The 19,460-nt window shown below is 40.7% G+C and overlaps 1 protein-coding gene across 2 annotated transcripts in view; it reads left to right on the top strand.

Annotated features, from left to right (window-relative positions):
- Window positions 1-19,460, top strand: part of scgn (secretagogin, EF-hand calcium binding protein) — an 86,055-nt gene that overhangs the window by 17,321 nt on the left and 49,274 nt on the right. The window contains exons 1-2 of one of the 2 annotated variants that reach the window (XM_059945799.1): window positions 2,773-2,952; window positions 5,968-6,038. In XM_059945799.1, coding sequence (XP_059801782.1) covers window positions 2,880-2,952; window positions 5,968-6,038 — 144 coding nt within the window. In that variant the 5' untranslated portion in view covers window positions 2,773-2,879. Of the gene's footprint in view, window positions 1-2,772; window positions 2,953-5,967; window positions 6,039-19,460 lie in introns of those variants that run through there. The other variant, XM_059945800.1, reaches the window with a different exon arrangement.

Below are 19,460 nucleotides of genomic sequence, written 5' to 3'. Positions count from 1 at the left end.
AAAACTGTAGAGTCTGGAAGTCTGAAATTAGAAAAATAATGAGGGTCACTCAGCAGGGCAGACAGCATATAAGAGTGAGGGAAATCGAGTAAGGTTGTTAGATCAAAATAAGTTTACTTTAATTCCATCCAATGATGTTTTCCCTTGTAGTTTAAGTAGAATCAAAGTTTCACAGTCCCGAAAGAGGCCATTTAGCCCATCGAGCTGAATGCAAGAGCCAGTCAGCTAGACCCACTGCCCACCCCCCCTCTCTCTCTTTATATATATATAGCTCTGCAAATGATTTTGTTTCAGATACTCTGCTGTCACTCCCCACCCTGGCAGTGCAATCCAGATTCTTATCATTCACTTCATTAAAAAGAGTTTTTTTCCCTCAGGGCACTTTTCATGTATAATAAGTCTTTATCAAGGCACAAGCACAATATGCGGTCCAGTTTCCAGGCAGAGGACCCATTCTTGTAATGGGTGTTCTTGTAATGGGTGTTCTTGTAATGGGTGTTAATTAAACCACAACTGTGCTTAGTAAACCCACAAACATTTTGAAAGCTATAGGCTACAGGTAGGGAAAGTGATAACATTGATGATGATTTAAACTCCAGACCACAGTTTTCCCAAAGACAAGTCTTCCAAGGACTTTGATGAAGTGATCTTCGACATACCCCTTCAAATTCCCCATTGCCTGGTAATACTGATCTTGGACTTTCTCAGTAAAAAATACATACAGTAACAGAATCTTGTCATGTAGTCTGGAATAAGCATGTACATGAAACTGCAAAGGAGAAATTTGAGAAGAGGTAAGCCTAACAAAATATCCAGATTTGGATTTCATGTGAATGTCTCTGACATTCAGAACCATTCAAAAACCATTAAAATGTTTGAAAGAACATGTTAACTAAAAAACACATGTAAACATGTTAAAAAATACTTTTAATCTATTAAATCTCTACTGAGAAAACATGTCTTTAAAATAGATAATTTACCCCATTCTTATATTCTGCCTTCTAGCTGTGAAATTTTCACAACAGGTTTGTAACTCCTGTCCCAGATCAGGTCTGAGTCCAGTGGAGTAAGTGTCCTGAGGGACTTAGCATATACTGCAGGGTCAGTGTGCGAGAATCTGGACGTTCTTGCCCCAAAGCCTCTAATTTACATTCACAAATGAAATGAAATGCCAGCGTTTCCCAGCAGGACTGAACCCGAAGTTACAGGCGTTTCAATCGTGTCCCAATATCACTGCAAAGGTTTTTTTCTTCAAACTTGCATCCTTTCCCGTTTATTTTACAACCTTACTTGCAGCATTAAAAAGCCAGCTTCCATTGGAGATGCAGGTTGATGTCAAGACGCTTTATAAGAATATTTGATTAGTTTTGTCGTTGATACCTGTTGCCACCTGTTTATTTTAATTGCTATTTTTCGATCTGAAACTGCCATCGTTGATAGCTTCGAATTGACATTTGTTGCTGAAATTTGAGCTATTCAAATTCAAGTGTTATAAATTTTAATAAGAATGACATGGAGTGTGGGAGCAAAATAATCGTTATGCATTTAGTAATTAAATTATTAATATACATAATGCTGAATAGCAGAAAATAATCAAGTTGAGTTACCTGACTCATTGACCAAGTAGTAGAACTAAAACAAAGAAGAATTTAAATGCAAAGTACCCCAGGTGCTGGAACACTGAAATAAATAAGAAAAAATATTGGAGATACTTGACACAACAATAAATTAAATATCTAGAGGTTAGAAATTAAACATGTTTAAAGTTGCACGGGTGGTTGCGGGGTGCTGGGGGTTTTGGCTATGCGAGGCGGATAGAGGAGTAACTATTGGACTGACATAGGGTGGATGGCTCGGGAGACCCGCCATTATCCTGAAACCTGAACTCCGCTTTTCTCTGCGGAAGGGCTACCGACCTTACAGTGCTTTGCCCTTTATTACGGAAGTGGGTTTTTTCCGTCTTAGTAATATTGTAAATCATAATATTGGAAAGTAAAATATCATACTATATTTCGTAAAAATGGCAATGACCATCTCCTAGGAATTCTGCGTGGCTGAATGAACAACTGATTTGTGTTTGGCGGTTTGGTTATTCCCCCGCCTGAAGGACGAGAGAGGGAAGACGCGGACGATCACCTCAGTTAACTGACAGGAGACTCTTTTATCAAGGTCATGCATCAAGGCTAAAAGTTACCGACAGGATTGTACTGAAGCATAGAATATGGTTTTTCTATATTTAAAAATGAAAATTATTTATGAATTATTCGGAGTTGCTTGGGCATTTTTCTTTCCATGTCATGGAAAGGTGAATCTGAGTAGAACCTGGAAGTAAGAAATAACCTCTTGGACGAACCCAACGGGTCGAACAGCGTTTGTGGGGGCAATGGAATTGTCATTTCGGGTCATGATCCAAAACATCGACAACGGCTTTCAAGCAAGTATGCCGCTCGACCCGTGCAGTTCCTCCAGCAGATTGTTTGTTGCCCTAGATTCCAGCAACTGCAGTCTCTCGTGAATCCGAATCTCCGAAGTACAGTATAACAGTTTGTCGGACCCGGACGACTTATTATTCCAAACAGCCTTTCAATGCAGACCTTGCCGGGTGCTCGAAATGGTTGCCCACCGTTCAGTCGGATGCCGGGATGGGAGGAGCTCAGAACTCGTCAGCAGAGCGGAGGGGCAAGGGGCGGACTGGCCAGGCAGCGCTTTGCACCTGGCTGTTACTGATCTCCCGCGGACTTCTGCTTTTTTTCTCCTCCTGGGAGTGGAGGAGAGACTAGCGACACGCAGGAAGAGCTGCGTCTCGCCCGCGTGGCACAATCGACCCATCAGAGAAGGCAGTCAGCAGTTGGAAACTTTCTCCATCGCTCGTCAGCACCATGGACAGCCCAGGGTTCGACAACTTGGACGCCGTCGGGTTTCTGCAGATTTGGCAACGATTTGATGCTGATGGTAATCCATTTTTACTTTATCACAAACAGTGCAAAGTGCCCTTTGTGACCCCTATCCATAGGGCGACAAATATGTGAGTCAATGCAAGCAGAAAATGTTTTTTTTTAACTCCGTTTTGCTTGGCCCATATTTAGATAGTAATAATTCTTAAGGTTATGCAATTGTTTCCAATCAAATCGATCTCCTTAGTAGATCGGAAAGGACAATATGCATTCTGATTGGGATTGTTGGCGCCCGATGAGCTTGAGAAAGAGAACACTGCGGTCGGATAGTATTTTTAAGCCGCTTGGGTGAATGCAATCAAATTACCCATATCTCGTAGTAGTCCTTCGTTTTGATTAACTTCGCATCGGAAACCGTTGCCCCACCCTATCAGAGGTATTCCCTTTGTCCTGTCCGTCCCTTCCTTGCCCTCTCTGCACGTTGAGCGGCATTATTCCTCACCTTCCCAGTTCTTTCTCCTAAATTGATTCCCTCTCCGCTGGTGCTCCCTGACCTACGGATTGTTTTCAGCCATTTGTGTTTTGTCCCCTCACTTAGACCATCAAAAGGTGTCCCAAGTTACAAGGCGTTCTGCGAGTTGACAAATATATCTGCAGAAAAAAATCTGTACCGTGGTCATTACCAATTAAGTGTATCTTAAGAGGAAGAATTTCGAGAGACCATGCTGGTGTGGGCATAGAGGAGGTAACTTTGGGTGTTTAAAAGACAGATTTGCATTCAAGGTAATAGCTTGGGTCACGGTCTTCTTGAAGATATTTGGTCTTTTTAATTGTTACCTTAGCAGGAAGTGTCCAAATGGAGCAGGTGGATCATATGTTCATTTTGATATTTATGATAAATGCTTCCTTATTACACTGAAAGAAGGCTCTTCAAGTGCGCATAAGCTTACAGGGTAATTTTCCTTGTAGCCTATTTTCTTTACATCCCAGCAGCTCCCTTCGGATTCTACCACTCAGCTACACAGTTCAGCATTTCCAATTAACTTCTGTGGGAAGAAACTGGAGCAGCTGGTGGAAGTCCATGCAGTAACAGGGTGAATTGTGAACTCAATGCAGACAGCACCAGGGGGCAAGACTAAACTGGGTTGATTGAACTAGGAGGCAGCAGCTCTACTAGCTGTGCATTGCGCAAATGAACAGTTGATGCAAGAAGCAGATGCTAAGTTAGCATCAAATTTTAAGTCTATCTTGAAAAAAAATTAACAACTTCTTCAACTCATGAGAATTCCTGGGTTCTGGCCACCGAAAATGTAAAAAGGGCATCCAGGCTGAAATTGAGAAGCTCAACTCCTTGAGCATGCAGAAGAGCTGTGTGCAAGGGGCAGGGGCACACCACTTCCCATCCGTCCCTATCAAACACCTCCTGCTCCAACTGTGTCACATAGCATAGTAATTAACTTCCCCACCATTCAATTTCTGCTGCTGTTTATTTGTATGTTCTTTCTGTGACCACGTGGCTTTCCTCCAGGTGCTCTGGTCTCCTCTCACAGTCCAAATACATACTGGTTGATAGGTTTATTGTCCCGTGATTAAGCTAGGGTTAAATCAGGGATTCCTGGGCAGCATGGCTCAAAGGGCTAGGAGAGCCTATGGATCAATATTTAACTATTTCACTACGGTGTAGCTCAATAAATAAATACATAAAGATTATCCTCAACCACAAGGGGCTGCATAAAAAGAAAAAATAACCTTAATTTTTGTTATAAACAAGAGAAAATCTGCAGATGCTAGAAATCCAAGCAGCACACACAAGATGCTGGAGGAACTCAGAAAGCCAGGCAGCATCTGTGGAAAGAAGTACAGATGACATTTTGGGCTGAGACCCTTGACAATTTGGGAGAAACAAAAATGAGGATTTAAAAGGTGGTAATTTTTGTTGTCAGTTTTGAAATGTGTAAATTCATTTCAACATGTTTTGTTATGTGTATTTGATAAGATTAAAGTCCATGGACTGGACACACCTGTTTGTTTGCTTTGAGTCATGAACTATCATTGCACTTGCAGCTGAATTTTGGAATGAATTGTATTATTGACCAGGTTTCCTAGTTAACATGAATCAACTTGTTCTACACTATTTAAACATTTTTCAAAAAAGTTTAGATATATGGCTTGATGAACTGAATGTTGTTGAAGACCAGATTCCATTGTACCATAGGGTGCGCTGAATGAGCTGTGCAGCGAACACGTTGAAAGTAAATTGGTAATAACAGCTGAGTCCTGGTCTCCTTGAAGATGAGAAGAGGTTAAAAATATTTCCACGTTGCCGAAGGAAGACAGGCTTTGAAATGACAGCAAATGTAGCCCCATACTTATTAAACACTGTTAGTAAAATAAAGATGTATGCCATAATCAGCATATTAAAGTAAAGTACATAGGATACTGCAGTTACCCTGTACTCTGTGGGTCAATAAATGAGACCAAGGTTTAATGCCGTTTCAAAAATTATATTTGTTTAGTGAAGTAGAAATATGTTAATCTCGTTTTCAAGGCGAGTGGGAGGTTAGCTATTATTTGGACAGCTCAATTTTATTTACATTTGTTGTACTGTATAGACTGTTCAAAGCACCCTGTAACATGCTGAAAGCTGGTCATTGGAAGAAGGCACTTCATTTTGCCTTGTGCAAAATCAGTCTGTTGTCAGCATTATAAACAAATCACTTAGCCTGCTCATTTTTCATTGTGTGGTATGGGGCTTTGTACTTTTATTAAACATACAAAAGCAAACTTGAAAGGAAACCGTTTTTTAATCATGAAACATAAAAGACAACTTCACATCATCTACCAAATGGTGCATTGTCTCAGTCTCTGACTGATCATGCTTGCAACTGTAGAGATCCTATTATAGTTACATATGACATTAATGCTCACTGAATAAAGGCAGATCTATCTCTTGTTGCTCTCTTATTATCAGGTTTGTAACATTAGCCTATTGGAACAAATTTCTAGAAGATGATTGCTTTTACTGTCTTATCTGCACTTCTGTAAACTGTTTTACTTGTTGAAATCTGTCTAGATAATGGATACATTGAAGGCAATGAACTGGATGATTTTTTCCTGCATCTGATGAAGAAGCTTGGTACTGAGGTGAGTCCACATTTTGATTCATCTTGCTGTTGTTCCTGGGTAAACTACATCAGGAACATCTCCAAAGCAACAAATTGGGTTTTCTGATGTCAACTGATGAAAAACTAGCAAATTACATCCATAAAACAGTATAAAGTGACAGGGTAACCACTTTCCCTCAATCAACTCTGTTTATATTTGCAAAGGTAGCCTAGTGGGAGCTAATAGAGGATCATAAAGATTCAATAATCCAATAATTTTCTTTGAAGATGGTATCCCAGTGGTTTCATCATTTGTGCAGTTCGTTCCATATTTGTTTTCCCATACAGATTATTTTTCTGTACTGTTTGTGGTTTGACTGGCAGCCAACTTGCTATATATTCTTATGGAAAAGAATTGAACAAATGCATTAAATTAACCACCAAATGTATTTTTAAAAAGGGAATTTGAAACATAACTTGCTGAGCATGGAGCAGATCATCAATGCAACAAGTGCAGAAGTGAGCCAAATGGGAGGGTAGATCAGACCAGTCAAACACAGCAGCTGCTGGGCAGCTTCCAACATTCTTACTGCAAGGTAGGGAAGTGTCAGTTTAGGAGATCAGCTCAGTCAGAAGTAGAAAGGGGCATATAAAAAGTTCCACTTTTATCCAAGTGTAGCATTTCCAAGGAAAATTACAAGATGTTGAAAAAAATTTCAAGGATTGTTCTTTTTCTGAAAAGTTATTCCAATAAAACCTATTAATCTCCATTATATCACAGCAATGCATGATAGACTTAAATGTTGGCTCAGGGTGACACTGGTCACTGAGTGAAAAGGTTGTTGGTTCAAGTACATTGCTAGAGGCAGACTCAGGACTGTTTTGGAGACTGACCCTGCAGCACAGTGTGGAGATTCATCTGTACTGACAGAGGGTGCCTTCTAAATTGAATCTGATATGTTCTCTCAGTAAATTCTTCTTACTACATGAAGGAAAGTTGGAGAGTTGTCTCTCAGTCACCACCACTGGTCATTTGCCTCCTGTTTGTGAGATCTTGCTATGACAATTGGCTGTTAAGTTGACTGCATTACTAAAGTTATTTACTGGCTGTGAGGTACCCTGACAGTCCCAAGTCTAATTAAAGTTCAAAGATCTTTTAAAATTCTTTTCAATGTTTTGTGTGAATCAAAGGTGATTACTTCCTGCAAAACCAAAACCTGGAATAACTTAAAACCATTAATTTAATGCAAAATATTGAATGGCATATTAAGGGTAATACTGGAAATAAGGCAGAAATGCCACACAAATTCATTGCCTCCATTTTCTACTACTTACTGACTGGATTAACAGAAGTTTTGACTGCAAGTGTGAAATTTACACATCAGTGAGAATTTTCACATAGTTAAAAACCTAAACCAAAACCAAGTTATCATGAGACAGTGTAGGGCTTATGTGTTTCAGCCAATGTAAAATGAAAATTATTTTGAAGCAGAAGCAGTAAGTATTGAAACTGTCAGTCTATCTATTCTGGGAGCATACAGAAAGAGAGCAAAATAAATTATAGAACTTGTAGCATTGAAATGACATCTCCCAATAGGGCATGTATTGAATAAAATTATAGTTTTCTTTTCAAGTATTCTGTGTACTTTTTAAGACCATAAAACATAGGAGTAGAATTAGGTCATTCAGCCCATCAAAACCACTGTACCTTTTGATCATGGCTGATTTACTTTCCCTCTCACCCCATTCTCCTGCATTCTCTCTGTAACCTTTGATGCCCTTGTTAATCAAGGACCTATGAATCCACATCCATTTGTGGCTTTGAATTCCACAGATTCACCATCTCTGGCTAATGAAATTCCTCTTCATCTCTGTTCTAAAGGGACATCCCTGTATTCTGAAGCTGTGTCCTCTGTTTCTAACTCCCTCACCAGAGGAAATATCCTTTCCACATCTACTCTATCTAGGCCTATCAGTATTCAATAGGGTTTCAATGAGATCCCCCCTCATTCTTCTAAGCTCCGGAGAGTACAGCCCCAGAGCAATTGAACTTTACTCATGTGTTAACTGCAACAAGAGAAAATCTGCAGATGCTGGAAATTCAAGATACTGAAGACAAGAGGAACCCTATCCCTGGAGGGGTGGTGGGAGGATAGGGAGAGGACAGATGTTCGCAAAATGGAAGAGATGCAGTTGAGCGCAGCTTTAATGGTGGAGGAAAGGAAGCCCCTTTCTTTGAAGGAGGAGGACATTTCCTTTGTTCTAGTGTAGCCTCCAACCTGATGGCATGAACATTGATTTCTCAAGTTCCTTCACCATTCCCCATTTCCATTTCCCTCTCTCACCTTATCTCCTTGCCTGCTCATCACTTCCCTCTGGTGCTCCTCCCCCTTCCCTTTCTTCCATGGCCTTCTGTCCTATGCTATCAGATTCCCCTTTCTCTAGCCCTGTATCTCTTTCACCAATCGATTTCCCAGCTCTTTACTTCACTCCCACCCCCTCCTGGTTTCACCTATCATCTGCTACCTTGTATTTCTTCATCCTCTCCCCCCACCTTTGTAATCTGGTTTCTCATCTTTTTTTCTGCAGTCCTGATGAAGGGTCTTGGCCTGAAACATCTACTGTTTACTCTTTTCCGTAGATGCTGCATGGCCTGTCGTGCTCTTCCAGCATTTTGTGTGTTTTAACCATAACATTCCTGGGATTACTCTTGTAAACTTCTTCTAAATCCTCTCTAAAGCCAGCACATCCTTCCTTAGAAATGGGGTCCAAAACTGCTCACAGTATGCAGAGTATCAGGTTACACTTTCTGTCACCGCTATTATTCAGTCAATAGAGAGGCCAAATGTTTGACTTTTAGACGAAACAATAAACTAGCTTTCAGAACATATGTAGCAATTTGGAATGAGTTAATTTTTCAATAGGTGAAGTAAAAGCCTCGTACTGTCAGGGGATTTTTTTTTGCTTAGGAAAGCACAGAAGATGAAGTGCTTGAAGATTTAGATGTTGTTTAATATATAAAGGAGTTCCATTAAGATGCAATGCAGCACACGGCAGTGCTTCAGTGTTACCCATCAGTGCAAGAGTGCAGAAAATTAATAGAGTATTGCACAGGGGTGTTTATTAGAGTGAATTACCAGCTCTGAATGTTTTGGTGAATTTATACTCTACTTATGCAAGACTATTATACTCTGACTACTTTTAACTTAGTTTTCATTATTGGCAACTGAAGGTAATTTTGCTTTGTCAAGGGAAAAACTCTTTTGTTAATAACAGCTGGAAATACCTCAATATTCCATTTCTCATTGCATTTGAGAGAGGCTCACCATTACTGCTGATCTTGGTAATTCATCAGGGCAGTTGTCAGACTCATTCAAGCCAATTACAGCAAGGACTCAAGGACTAAATGCAAGGTGTTTTCCGTTCCATATCCCAACCTCATTGTGACACATATTACTTTTTTCAGGTTTTGTAACCAAATGTAACAAATTGTGGTCAGTGTTTGTGATGTGGATCCACATCTACCCATCAAGTTTAAACTCAAGTTTTCTGTAATTTCAACCGCATACACATATACTGCCCAACGAAATAATGTTCCTCCGGACTAAGGTGCACAACATAGTACATATAGCTCACACGCGTCACTCAGTAGTCCTCACAATCCTTTGTAGGGTCCTGCAGTGAAATGCCTTGCGATTGCCGTACCAGACCAATGGCACCTCTGTAAAGATTGATTAGAATGAGGTACTCAGTGTGATGGTGCTAGAGATGTTTCTGCCAAATTAGACTGACTGTGGGCTTTCTGTCAAGAAGTCCAAGATCCAACTACAGAGCGAGGTGCTGAGACCTATCAAGGGCAGTTTACCCACTATCGTCTGATGGGTGATTATATTCAATGCTGAGCTGAATCGATAAACAGCATCCTGGCTTATTGAGGCACCATTTTCCAGGTGGGACAGGGTGAAGCAGAGGGAAAAGGTGGGGTGGGGTGAGGATGGGGAATGGAGAGGGTGCTCTTAACTCTCTCCATCAAGGAGGCATTTATTTGCAGTGGTCAGCCTGCACCTTCCTAAAGCCCACATTTACCTTTTGTTCACATTGAGACTCAAGTTGTTGTGTTTGTGCTATTCTACCAGCCAGTCTATGTCCTCTCTGTGCACCATCTTGTCATCAGATTTGATGAGGCTGTTGTGTCATCCGCAAATTTGATGATTCAGTTGCAACTGGATCCAGCAGTACAGTCACGAGTCAGCAGCTAGAGATGTTGCTGCCAAATCAGACTGACTGTGGCCTTTCTAGCAAGAAGTCCAAGATCCACTTACAGAGTGAGGTGTTGAGACCCAGCAAGGACAGTTTACCCACCATCGTCTGAGGGCCGATCGTGTGAAACACTAAGCTGAAGTCGATAAAGAGCATCTTGTTTTATGAGGCACCATTTTTCAGGTGGGACAGGGTGGAGCAGAGGGCAAGGTCTATGCACCATCAGTGGATATACCTGAGCAATGAGTCAACTAGAAATGTTCCAATGTAGCATGAAGATGGGATATATTGCAAAATCCATAACCAGCCACTCAATGCACTTCATTATTGTGGAGGTTAGTGCGTCTGGCCAGTGGTAATTAAGCCAGGTTACTGTGGCCTTCTTGGGCACCAGAATGATGGAGGCTGCCTTGATGCCTCTGGGGACAGTGGAGTTTTCCAGAGAGATTTAAAGATGTCCTTTAGAACTGCTGTTAACTGGGCTACACAGTCCCTCAGCACCTGACCAAGCACTGCAGTTTTACATGGGTTGATCCTGTGTAGTGTTTTCCTTACATCAGCTGTGACCAGACACAGTCCCTGCTCCTTGAGGTGAGCTTTCCTCAATGGTACAACTTTCCGTGATTCAAACCGTGTGTACAAGATATTCGGCCTATCAGGAAGCGAGGTGTCACTATCATTGATGTGCCAGGTGGATTTGTAGTCCATTATGATCTGAATGCCCTGCCAAGTTCAAAAAGGTTCAAAAGTTTATTTATTGCTAAAGTATACAACCCTGAAATTCTTTTCTGGGCAGCCATGAAACCAAGAAAGAAAGGAAAGGCAGCACAATCATCAACCCCAAAATCCCTCTTCCCATACAAAAAATGAACAAAACGGAACAGGCACAGTCCCTCCCAGCACAAAACATAAATGAGAAAGACTGGGTGAAAAACACAGAGTATTAGAACTATAAGACTGGGGAAAAAAAAGTCTATAGTCCCAGTCCACATCCAAAATGCAGAAAACCTGGGCAACACTCTCTGGGCACAGTAGCAGGCTCTCTTCTCTCTGGTGCAGAGCAATCAAAAGACAAGCAACCAGTTGTCACCCTCTGCATTCGCCTCGATACTTCAATCTCCCTCGTCGCTTTAATCAGCGCAGGATAGGGGCTTTAATCAGTGAAATGGAGTCAAATATCGGCTTGCGCCCCATCGCAAAGCCTGCCCGCCATGTGATTCACACCCACTGTCTCTACCGGCTGGAATCCTCTTGAAAACTGCAGAGCACTGGGAATCCAGACGATCTCCAAACAGCAAATCACAGGCTCCAACAGTCCCAGAATCACATCCAAGATGAAAAACAAACGTAAAAGACATAGAATAAGTGAAATGTAGGGTTTCCTGATCTATCTAGAAGTTTTTGACTGAAGGAACATTGTACGCAGGTGCTTCATGTCTCTGGTATCACAGAAATGGCTCTACATTCTCTGTGAATAATCATATTTTGCCTTTCTGATGGCGTGAGAGAGCCCAGTTCTTGCTGCTCTGAGAGCAATCTTATACCACCCCCCCCATGACTTTCTTTATTATATCAACATCTAACACTCAAAAAAGGATTACATCTATTAATTTATAGACATTTCTGGAAGTGTATAAACTAGCCATTGACCTATGACCCTTGCACTTCATATGTCTTCCTGCACTGCACTTTATCCATCACTGTAATATTGTTTACTGCATTTTGTTTTCTTTTTGCTACCTTGATGTAATTAAGGATGGCATGCATACAAAACCCTTTCATTGCATCTTGATACATGCAATAATAAAAACAAACCAATAAGCAGTGAGGTGAGGGTAGATAAAAGCATGTTGTCATCAGGCCACAGTCATCGTGAGATCTCTGGTAAGCCTGATGGATCATTGTGGGTTTGCAGTACTCAGACCCAAGCCATTTATTTTTACACAAGTATGTTATCTAACGAAAGCACTCTTAGATATGGACTGATAGTCTGTGTATTTAAATTGATGGCTCATGTGATAATGGATTCCTTCTATTGATTTACCAAGTTTGTTACACTCCTGTTTATTAAATACAGTTAATGGAGGTCTGCAGGGAGAGGAAATGGACTTCCGGAAAAATTACCGCAGGTGTTCATCCACAAAAAAATTCTAGAATATTGTGTCAAATCTTGTGCTTTTGGCTTATTTTGCTAAACATGTGGAAAAAGTGAAAAGTTGTCTTCAAATATTCTGTATAAAACCAAAACTTGAAGACACTTAAAGAGAACTAAATGTGTACAAAACTCAGCCCAGTAACTGTACAAGTACAAAACCTACGTACATTATATCAATTGATTGACAAGCTTAACTATCATAACTGATCTCATATTTTCTTACATTAAAGGAAGCCTTTAGGCCCATCAAGTTTATGCTAGTACTGAAAGCAATCCAACTGCTCCGCATTTCCCTGTAACCTATTCTCTCCCACATTCTCAGTGATTACCTTTGAATCCCCTATTGTGCTAAGTGGCCAATTAACGTAATAACCAGCATGTCTTCGGGACGTGGGAAGGAACAGGAGTATCTGGGAGAAACACACACATTTACAAGCAGAATATGCAAACTCCAGAGCTGACAGCACCTTAGGTCAAGATCAAACCTATTGTAATGTCCCTGGATCTGTGAGGCAGCAGCTCCACTGACTGTACACTGAGCCACTCCTTAAACTTCTCTTCATCAGTAGTTATAGGCTACATTCCCTTTTTACTTGTCTGGTTAACCAGTTAAAAAATAAATGGCAGGTGTTTTACCATTGAACCATTTCTGCTGATTTCTTATCTGGCTTGTGTTATTTGCTTGTCCGTGTTTCTTTCGTGTGGTTACATTAACAACTTCAGACAAAAATCAAAGTAAACAAAAAGGCAAAATATTGCACAGATCGGAATTGAGAGATAAAACTACAACATGTTGGGGTCCTTTTAGGACCCTGCTTCACCTTGCATTTTTACCCCATTTGACATACAATTTCTCTAGACATCCTCTCTGCCACAGACCTTTCTGTTTCCACATTTTGCTGAATTATTCTCTAATTTTTCTTCATTCTAATGAAGATAGAATAGAAAGTTAGCTGTTAACTCTGTTACTTTCTCCAAGGATGCTTCCTGATGTGCTGAGAATCCTCTGCTTTTATTTCATATTATCTTAGAGGAACATCCAGAAAGTTGACAATACCTCTGTTTACATGAGCAAAATGTTGGAGAAACCTAGCTGACTCTGTGACGGGTAGTGTGTGATACTATGAGACCTGCTGAATTCCTCCAGCATTTTATCTGTGTTGTTCTAGATTTCCTGCATCTGCAGAATCTCTTGTGTTTAACATGTATTTATGAAGGCAAAGCCTGTACCTTTCCTAGTTTGCTTTTGCACATCCCAAAGACAGCAATTTTTGCCCAGGACTTTCTGCAGATTGAAGGAGCTGCTCAGTATCAGCCTAAGTGGTGATTGTGCAATGGATGAGTGGTGAGTTTCTGGCAGACATGAGAAATTGCTGATGCTGGATCCAGGTGAGGAGAGGTGGAGATAGGTTGAGCCAGGTGAGGAGAGGTGGAGATAGGTTGAGCCAGGTGAGGAGAGGTGGAGATAGGTTGATTCATGTGAGGGAGAGGTGGTGCTAGATTGATTTAGACAAGGAAGTATGTAGCCATCACCTACATCACCGCTAGCTCGACCCCACCCTTTCCCTTTATTTATTTCTCCTCTCTGTCTTTCAGTCTTGATGAAGGGTCTTGAACCAAAACATAGACTGTCCAGTTCTCTCAGCTGCCTGACCCACTAAGTTCCTTCTGTATCTCACACAAAATGTCGGCCCGAAACGTCGACTGTACTCTTTTCCTGGCCTGCTGAGTTCCTCCAGCATTTTGTGTGTTGCTTGGATTTCCAGCACCTGCAGATTTTCTTTTGTTTTCTTCTTGGGTGTTACTTCATGAAGGGCTTGGGGACTGGTATCCACTGCAGGTGGAGGGGATTCTGCTTCATGTCCCATTGAAAGAAGAGCACTACCTTGAACCCTTGTCACAGACTGAATGGGCGAGGTCTTTATATACCAATACAAAATATACTTAGACCACTATTTAATGAACACTAATTACAATGAATGAACTAAGAGTTTGTTTGCCATTGATTTGCAGCCTGTATATCTACAGATTTTTGTGGTTTTCCATGTATTTCTTGGCATGTTCATAGATGATGCCTGTTTCCCCAGAGTCCTCAACTGTAGTAATGGAGTTATGGAGTCATACACCATGGAAACGGACCATTTGGCCCAATGGATCCACTCTGACCAAGGATCCTATCTAAGCTGTTCCCATTTCACTTGAATTGAATTCAACCATTCACGAATATCCATGAATGCAGCCAAACAAGATAGCGTTACCTTGGGACCAAGGTGCGAAACACGGTACCAACAGTCACACACAGCACAAAGCACACACAAGATGTGAGTAAAATACCACCACACAAGAAAAATAGTTCAGACCTGAGCCCATGAATGCAGAAATCTGCAGTCAACCACAATACAGCTTGTCTTCTGCTGAGTAAACTCTGGGTGGGCAGCACCAACTCCAGTGTGGACTGCGCGCCACACCCCACCCTCGTGGAGTGCAGTGATTCCAACACCTCTCTCCTGGCAGATGTAAATGTCACCACATTTGACCTCTGTCCCTCAAAACCTTTGCTACCTGTATCCCTATCCACGTGCCTTTCAAATGTTGTTCAATTCGCTGCCTCAGCCATTTCCTCTGGCAGCTCATTCCCTATACTGACCACACTTTGGGTGAAAAAATTGCCCCTCAGCAATTTAAGCTGAAATTCTCTAGTTCCTGATTCCCCAGCCCTGGGAAAAAGGCTGTGCTCATTCACCCTATTTATGTCCTTCACTCTATAAGATCCCTCTTCACTGTTCTACATCCCATTGGGAAAAAAAGTCCTAACCTGCTCATCCAATCCCCATAACTCAGTCTGCTGAGTCCTGGCAACATCCTCATAGATCTCCTCTGCATTTTCTCCAGCTGTGCTGTCTGATGAATGCTGTTCGACATGAGTTACGTTGCATGTGCTGACAAACAGTGCAATGTCAATAGTTGCGGTGTGAGCAGAGCCGAGATCGGGGTTGGGAACACCAGGGCTCAGGAAGGAGATCAGATTTGTGGCTGAGACTAAGATCTGAAGTGCCTGTGGTTGTTTTGACAAGCTGCATCCTGCAAGCTGAACCTGTCATTGAAGCTGTTCTATCAAAAAGAGTTTTGAGCATGTAGGTCATAGTGTCATCACCAGCCTTGGTGATATCGTGTTTTCTTTCAGAGATCCAGTGAAGCTGGTGCCCCAACCCTCACAAATATTGAAATACCTACATCATTATTAAAATATTATGGATTTCTCAGTCCCCTTCTGTTAAACATTTACATTTTGAGAGAGCTGAGGTAACTGCATAGCCTATGTGAGACGCTTTTTGAAAGAATTTATAACTGAGGGGTGTTCTGCTGGCACACATTATAAATGCATGTTCTGCCTGCCTAATGCTGATTTGCCAATGTAACTGAATCGTAATATTGTCATTTTTACTGTGGCAGGTATTTAATTCATATTCCAGTTCAATTGCCGTGCTGTTATATTGCAAACATTAAATATAATGAAATGCAAATAGCCTATTAAAGTAACAAATTGACACCATGCTGATTTTGATAATACCTCTCATCACATCCCCCAAGAATTTTCTGGTGAAAAATAACAAGTAAAAGAGCGATAGAGTAAATGCACTGATCACACACTCCCAGCAGAATCAGATGCAAAGGGGGTTTGACGTGGAAGTGGATGCAGGGTATTAATGGTTGGCAGCAGCTTTAGGACTCTGCAGCTGGAGCACTGTCGTGCTAGATGTTCCCTTCTCAATGAAGGAGCAAGTCTCACAAATTCAGTGAGCTGATCTCGAAGAGCAGTTTCCCCTTGGTAGTGCAAATACGTGCTAAAGGTAAAGAGCAGAATGAAATATCTGTGTTTATTTTACTGTCCTCGAACACGTGGAATGAACCCTAACTCTCTATTGTCAGCTTATATTGTCTGTATTTACTTCTGTGTAGTGAACAAACCTTCGCTCTCAGGGTCAGAAGTTGGAATGTTTGCGCATAACATCATACTTTGTTTTGAACCAATTCTGATCAATGAGAAGCCAGGAGTCTGGATCAGTTGCAAATGAATTCTATCATTCATTACGTGATACTTAAAAATTGCATGCAGAGCAGACTCAATGAGTCAAATGGCCTAATTTTGCTCCTGTATTGTATGACCAAGCTGTTGCTGAGGTTCCAAACTGCACACAATCAGGACTGTATTTTGGTAGTCTGGGTGCTTTGGGCTCTTTATGCCACCAGGTATCATGATAGCTGCTCCTAGAGAGCATGGCTGAGTCCTGAATTAAAAAGTTCCTGACGTTGGTCCCACATTTAAAAAGCTAACATCCAACATGACAGCACTCCATCTGCAGAGTCTTAGAGCTTCTGCTAGCCATTAACAATACTGCTGGTGAGAGACAACGTTCTTGGGAAAAGCTGGGAGAGTTGTGAATAGGTCATTATATAGTAATTGAATTATTTAGAAATCCAGTACTAAGCTAAATTGAAATTTTGCTGTTGCATTAGCTGGTATTTAACTTCAACCAGGACCATTCTAAAATCTAGGCAATCCATTAACTTTTAGAATATTGCATTTCCAACTGGTTAGATTTGCTGCACAATTTAATTTTTGTTCCAAATTGATATAAATTTTTGTCCTTTCCTTCTGCCTTTGGATCACTTTAAGTCCATCAACTTAACTTGTTTAGTTTAAACAAATGAGTGTAGCCAGCATGTGCCAAAGTTAAATATTTGGGAGCACAGTGGATTCTGGTTTATCAGGGCCAATACATTAGTCAAAAGGTATAAAAACACAAATTAATTTTAAATGTCTAACAAATTATGCATTTAAATGAAATAGACTACCAATTCACTACAGTACTATAAAACGCTGTATTAGTTACTAGTAGTTTTCAACAGAGGAATTTAGTGTACACTGTCTTGTTCCTTTGATTGACTGTAAATGAACAAAATCACCACAGACACATAGTACAAATAATGAGCTGCCTCCATAGAATCCTTTCGATAATTGCATTCTCCAAATCTTCAGATTCATTGTACCATTCAAGATGATGGTTGATACCTTCAAATTCTTCATAGTTCCTCAAAGTTCAAAATAAATTTACTATCAAAGTACATATATGTCAACATATACAATCCTAAGATTAATTTTCTTGCACACATACTCAATAAATCCATTATAGAATAACAACCGTAATAGGATCAATGAAAGACCCCAACAATTTGCACATTCAACCAGTGTGCAAAAGACAACAAACTGTGCAAATACAAAAAGAAAGAAATAATACTAATAAGTAAATTAGCAACAAATATCAAGAACATGAGATGAAGCGTCCTTGAAAGTGAGTTCATAAGTTACAGGAACAGTTCAGTGACGGGACAAATAAAGTTGAGTGAAGTTATCTCCTCTGGTCAAAGCCTGATCGTTGATGGATAACTGTTCCTGAACCTGGTTGTGTGAGCCCTGAGGCTCCCGTACCACCTTCCTGATGGCAGCAGCGAGGAGAGAATATTTCCCGGATTGTGGGGGGTCCCTGATGATGGATATTGCTTTTCTGCGACAATGCTTTCTGTAGGTATGCTCAGTGGTGGGAAGGGCTTTACCTGTGATGGACTAAGCCACTGCTTTTTATAGGATTTTCCATTCAAGGGCTTTGGTGTTTCCACACCAGGCTATGATGCAGCCAACCAGTATACTCTTTACTACACATCTGTAGAAGTTTGTCAAAGTTTTAGATGTCATGCTTAATCTCCTCAAACTCATAAAGAAGTACAGGCACTGCACTGCTTTCTTCATAATTGCCCGGGACAAGTCCTCCAAAATGATAACACCAAGGAATTTAAAGCTTCTGACCCTCTCCACCTTTGATCCTCTGATGAGGACTGGCTCATGGGCTTCTGGTTTCCTTCTCCTGAAGTCAATAATCTGCTCCTTGGTCTTGCTGACATTGAGTAAGAGGTGGTTGTTATGGCACCGCTTAGCCAGATTTTCAATCTCCCTCATATATGCTGATTTGTCACCACGTTTGATTTGCCCTATGGCAGTTAGCAAACTTGAATAACTTCTGAATTTGTTGAAGTGGTGAAATTATTTCCTTTCCCCTGCAAGCTAATTCTCACATCTTTAACCCTGAATACTTGAAATGCCAGTGAACAAAGCAGTTCTGAATTGTCTGACTGCTTATCTCTTGCCAACTATCAGTGACAAAAATCACCATTTCTTGAACACAAGCACACTCAACTGACAGTGTTTGCTCTAAGCACGGTGTTGTGTCTAATGGCCACCATGACTAGAAACTGTTCAGCAACAGTCTCTTGCTCCAATTAAGCAGCACAGGGTCTCAAATAAATTAAGGGAATCCCAAACTATATTCTCAATTAGATTTTGTTCTTTAACACTTGTCGCAAACAGATGGCTGCCCTGATTAACCAATGGCCCAATTAATCAGAATCCACTGTATTTATATCTGCATTGACCAAAGAAAGGCCATTCCACCTTTCAAGCCTATTCTTCTATCAGTGGCAAAATAATTGACCTGCGGCTCAGAAGCAATTTAACTGATTTTGATTACCATTCCTTGATACCTTTAGATAACACAAATCTGTTCATCTTAATATAAGTAACAGTCAGGGAAGTTGCATATTTCCTAAGCCTGGTCTGTGAGGAGGTATTTTTTGATACCATTCCTGAATAGTTCAGCTTAAATTTTAATATTATATCCCTTTTAGTTTGGAATGTGCTAATAAAAAGGAAATAACTTTCTTTGTATCTACTTGTTACAGTTCTTTGTAGACGCGATTAAATCACCCAAGTCATCATTTAACCCTTTCAGTCTTGGTTTAACTCAGGTCGATCTTCACTGCATCCATCAAGGTCAAACTATCTCAAAGCAAAATGCAAGCAACAAGAGGAACAGAACCAAGAGTGTGCATGTATAAATTACATAAATTATAATAAAAGCCTTGTGCTTTTATTGTATTAGTCTACCTGCATGAGCTACATACAGCCAGTCATACAACATAGAAACTGCCTTT

Source organism: Hypanus sabinus, chromosome 20 (assembly GCF_030144855.1).
Source record: "Hypanus sabinus isolate sHypSab1 chromosome 20, sHypSab1.hap1, whole genome shotgun sequence".
In the NCBI taxonomy this organism is placed as follows: Eukaryota; Metazoa; Chordata; class Chondrichthyes; order Myliobatiformes; family Dasyatidae; genus Hypanus; species Hypanus sabinus.
Note: the sequence above shows the minus strand (reverse complement) of the source record. Positions and strands in the feature narration are given on the sequence as shown.